Below are 3,184 nucleotides of genomic sequence, written 5' to 3'. Positions count from 1 at the left end.
AAAAAAAAAAAAAAAAAAAGTGGTTGATGCAGATAATGGAGATCTCATTTCCCTCCTTTGTTTTCCCTAAACAGCATAAAAGAAGCCTGTATTGTTTTGAATTTGAACGTCGGTTCTGCACTACTCCTGAGAGATGTACTGCAGTCAACTTCAGGGCAACTTCCTGCCACAGCAGCATTAAATGAAGTTGGAATTTACAAACTGGCTCAACAAGATGTTGAGATTCTACTTAATTTGAGGACAAATTGGCCTAATACTGGAAAATAATGTCTTTCAGAAAAACGTTTTCTTGGTTTTTGTTTTTAAGAGGAAGCCAATTGGATTTCAAGTTATACGATGAAATTCTGAATTAATGAAACTGGAAAACTTTATAGGATTAATTATCTTGGATTTATGGCGTTATTAAAATGCTGACCATATTTCCTTCATCCTCTTGTTCCTAAGGAAACAAAAACAGAAAACAAAACAATGAAAACTCATTCTATTTACAAGTATAAATGCTGAGTATGTCTGTTGAAGACAAGAGCAGAGATATTAAATTATAACCAACTTTCAATTTCCTGTGCTAATTAAGGAAAATTCTGTTGTGGATACTCAAACATAGCCAATAAATTTTTTTTAAACTCACTTTAGAATGCATATTTTAATTGAGGCACCTGTATCTAGTTTGGGAATTCACTATATTTCCTTAAGAAAACTGGCAGGGCACAGTGTCTCATTCCTGTAATCCTAGCACTTTGGGAGACTGAGGTAGGAGGATCGCTTGAGGCAGGAGTGCAAAACCAGCCTGGCCAACATGTCAAGACCCTGATTGCATGTCTGTAGTTCTAGCTACTTGGGAGGCTGAGGTGGGAGGATAACTTGAGCCCAGGAGGTCAAGACTACAGTGAGCTGTGATTGTGACACTGCACTGCAGCCTGGGCAAGTGAACAAGACCCTATCTCTTAAAAAAAAAAAAAAAAAAAAAACCTTGTGAGATGGTGAATAAGATAGGATTGTTCTTCTTTCTCACAAATGTCCTTCTATTTTAAATGCTTCCTAGTTTCATTCTGTCTGACAGTGGGCAACCTTTTCTTTCTGGATGAAACATTTCAGGCCATGGCACTCTGACTCAAACATTCCCACGTGGTAGGGAATGTAATTAAACATTTTTATTATTTATGTAACTGATGAGACAAAAATCTCAAGTTTCTTTTTTCTTGTAACTTTTCCTTGACCTTGGGCTGTATTCAATAATAGCTTCTTGACTAATAAAATCTCAGAGTAAAACTTCTTAAAAAATTGAGCTAGATTCCCTGGAAACTTTCTACAACTATTAAATTTTATTCCAGTGGTTTTTCTCTGACTTAGCAGTGATTTAATCCTGTAATATCTCAAAATCTAAAATTAGGCTGGGTGCGGTGGCTCACGCCTGTAATCCCAGTACTTTGGGAGGCCAAGGCGGGTGGATCACCTGAGGTCAGGAGTTTGAGACCAGCCTGACCAACATGGAGAAACCCTGTCTCTGCTGAAAATACGAAATTAGCCGGGCGTGGTGGCGCATGCCTGTAATCCCAGCTACTCAGAAGGCTGAGGCAGGAGAATCGCTTGAACCTGGGAGGCGGAGGTTGCCATGAGCCGAGATCACACCACTGCACTCCAGCCTGGCAAAAGAAAAAAAAAAAAAAAAATTTAAAATTATCAGACTAACATGCAGCCTATGCTACTGATAAACATTGACTTTGTGATAATTTTGAGGAAATATTTTGAGCTAAATTGTATTAGTATGTATTTTATAGAGAGAGTTTCCAGCTAGTGTGTTGAGCTCAAAGTGTCTCTGTTAGTTGTCCCAGCATAGTGGTGATTCTTCACCTCATCCTTTGAGAATTGCTGGGGCTTCCTATTTAGAATGGAGCTGGCTGGGCGCAGCCCGTTACATGCCTGTAATCCCAGCACTTTGGGAGGCCGAGGCAGTGGATCACTTGAGGTCAGGAGTTCGAGATCAGCCTGGCCAACATGGTGAAACCCTGACTCTACTAAAATTACAAAAGTTTGGGCCTGGTGATGCGCATCTGTAAGCCCAGCTACTGGGAAGCTGAGGCAGGAGAATCGCTTGAAGCTGGGAGGTGGAGGTTGCAGTGAGCTGAGATACTGCCACTGCACTCCAGCCTGGGCAACAGAGCAAGACTCCATCTCAGAAAAAAAAAAAAGAATGAAGCTACCTCCGGAGCTTCCTCTCTAACCCCAGCATTTTCCCCTCCTATTCCCGAGCTTAGAGACTTTACTGTCAGCCTTCCCTGTCCTCACTTTCCAGTCAGCTGAAAGTTTTAAGGGAACAAAATATTTCTTTCAAAAGATAGGAACCTATTTTAAAAGGCGTTATGTTTCAAAATCATGCCACCTTATTAAAATATTTGTCACTTAAAAATAAACTTACACTTCCTCCTTGAATTTATCCAAAGTTATTATATGTCCATCATCTTTTAAATCTTCATCTTCAGTGCATAGACCCAGAGTTTTTAGGGCTGTAAAATAATGAGAAGAAATTAAGTGAGAATTTTACAAAGTGAGAAGTATTTTCTGCTAGAAAAAAATTATGGAATGACCACAAACTATTACCTCAATTTGTAGAATGTACTGACCTTCTTTATACTGCACAAATGATATCGTGCCTCTGCCTGAGGAGTCCATCATCTCAAACATGGCCACAATGTTAGAGTTATCCATAAAGAAAGGAAATGCTACGCCTGTTACTTTTGCAATTCTCAGTCGTTCCAATAGAGATATTAAATATTCTCTTGGTTTTTCTGCAAAAGAATAGTTCCAGCTCTTTCTGATACAAAATTAAAATATGTCGCAAATAGAAGTAGTCATTTAACAATTATTAAACAGCTATAGCAAAGGCACTGTACTAGGCACTGGGGACACAGGCCTTACTTTTCATGAAACAGTCCAGCAAGAAGGTAAGACATTGAATACTTAAATAATTACATATACAAATGCCCTATCTCAGAAGATTGAATACAGAGACTGGACCTGGGCAATTTTTAGAAAAACTCCCCAAGTGACTGTAAGTTGCAGATAGGGTTGAAAACCAAAAAGATAGAGGGAACAGCATAATGCAGGGAAGAAGTTGGCCACCTAAAGAATTGATAAGATATAAATAATAGGCCGGGCATGGTGGCTCATGCCTGTAATCTCAGCA

At 39.2% G+C, this 3,184-nt stretch overlaps 2 protein-coding genes across 4 annotated transcripts in view; one reads left to right on the top strand and one right to left on the bottom strand.

The window, feature by feature from the left end:
- The window catches only part of RINT1 (RAD50 interactor 1), a 59,621-nt gene extending 58,990 nt beyond the window's left edge, over positions 1-631 (top strand). For both annotated transcript variants that reach the window (XM_012000360.1, XM_012000359.1), the window contains exon 15: positions 75-631. In XM_012000360.1, coding sequence (XP_011855750.1) covers positions 75-267 — 193 coding nt within the window. In that variant the 3' untranslated portion in view covers positions 268-631. The remainder of the gene's footprint in view (positions 1-74) is intronic.
- LOC105554089 (EF-hand calcium-binding domain-containing protein 10) overlaps positions 1-3,184 on the bottom strand; it is a 22,433-nt gene that overhangs the window by 2,704 nt on the left and 16,545 nt on the right. Inside the window, exons 2-4 of one of the 2 annotated variants that reach the window (XM_012000361.1) lie at positions 2,622-2,786; positions 2,417-2,504; positions 416-439 (exon numbers count right to left, since the gene is read on the bottom strand). In XM_012000361.1, the coding sequence (XP_011855751.1) occupies positions 416-439; positions 2,417-2,504; positions 2,622-2,786 (277 nt within the window). Of the gene's footprint in view, positions 1-150; positions 440-2,416; positions 2,505-2,621; positions 2,787-3,184 lie in introns of those variants that run through there. The other variant, XM_012000362.1, reaches the window with a different exon arrangement.

This window comes from Mandrillus leucophaeus, unplaced genomic scaffold (assembly GCF_000951045.1).
Source record: "Mandrillus leucophaeus isolate KB7577 unplaced genomic scaffold, Mleu.le_1.0 Scaffold627, whole genome shotgun sequence".
Taxonomy (NCBI): Eukaryota; Metazoa; Chordata; class Mammalia; order Primates; family Cercopithecidae; genus Mandrillus; species Mandrillus leucophaeus.
The sequence above is the reverse complement of the archived record's forward strand: the minus strand, read 5'-3'. Positions and strand labels throughout refer to the sequence as shown.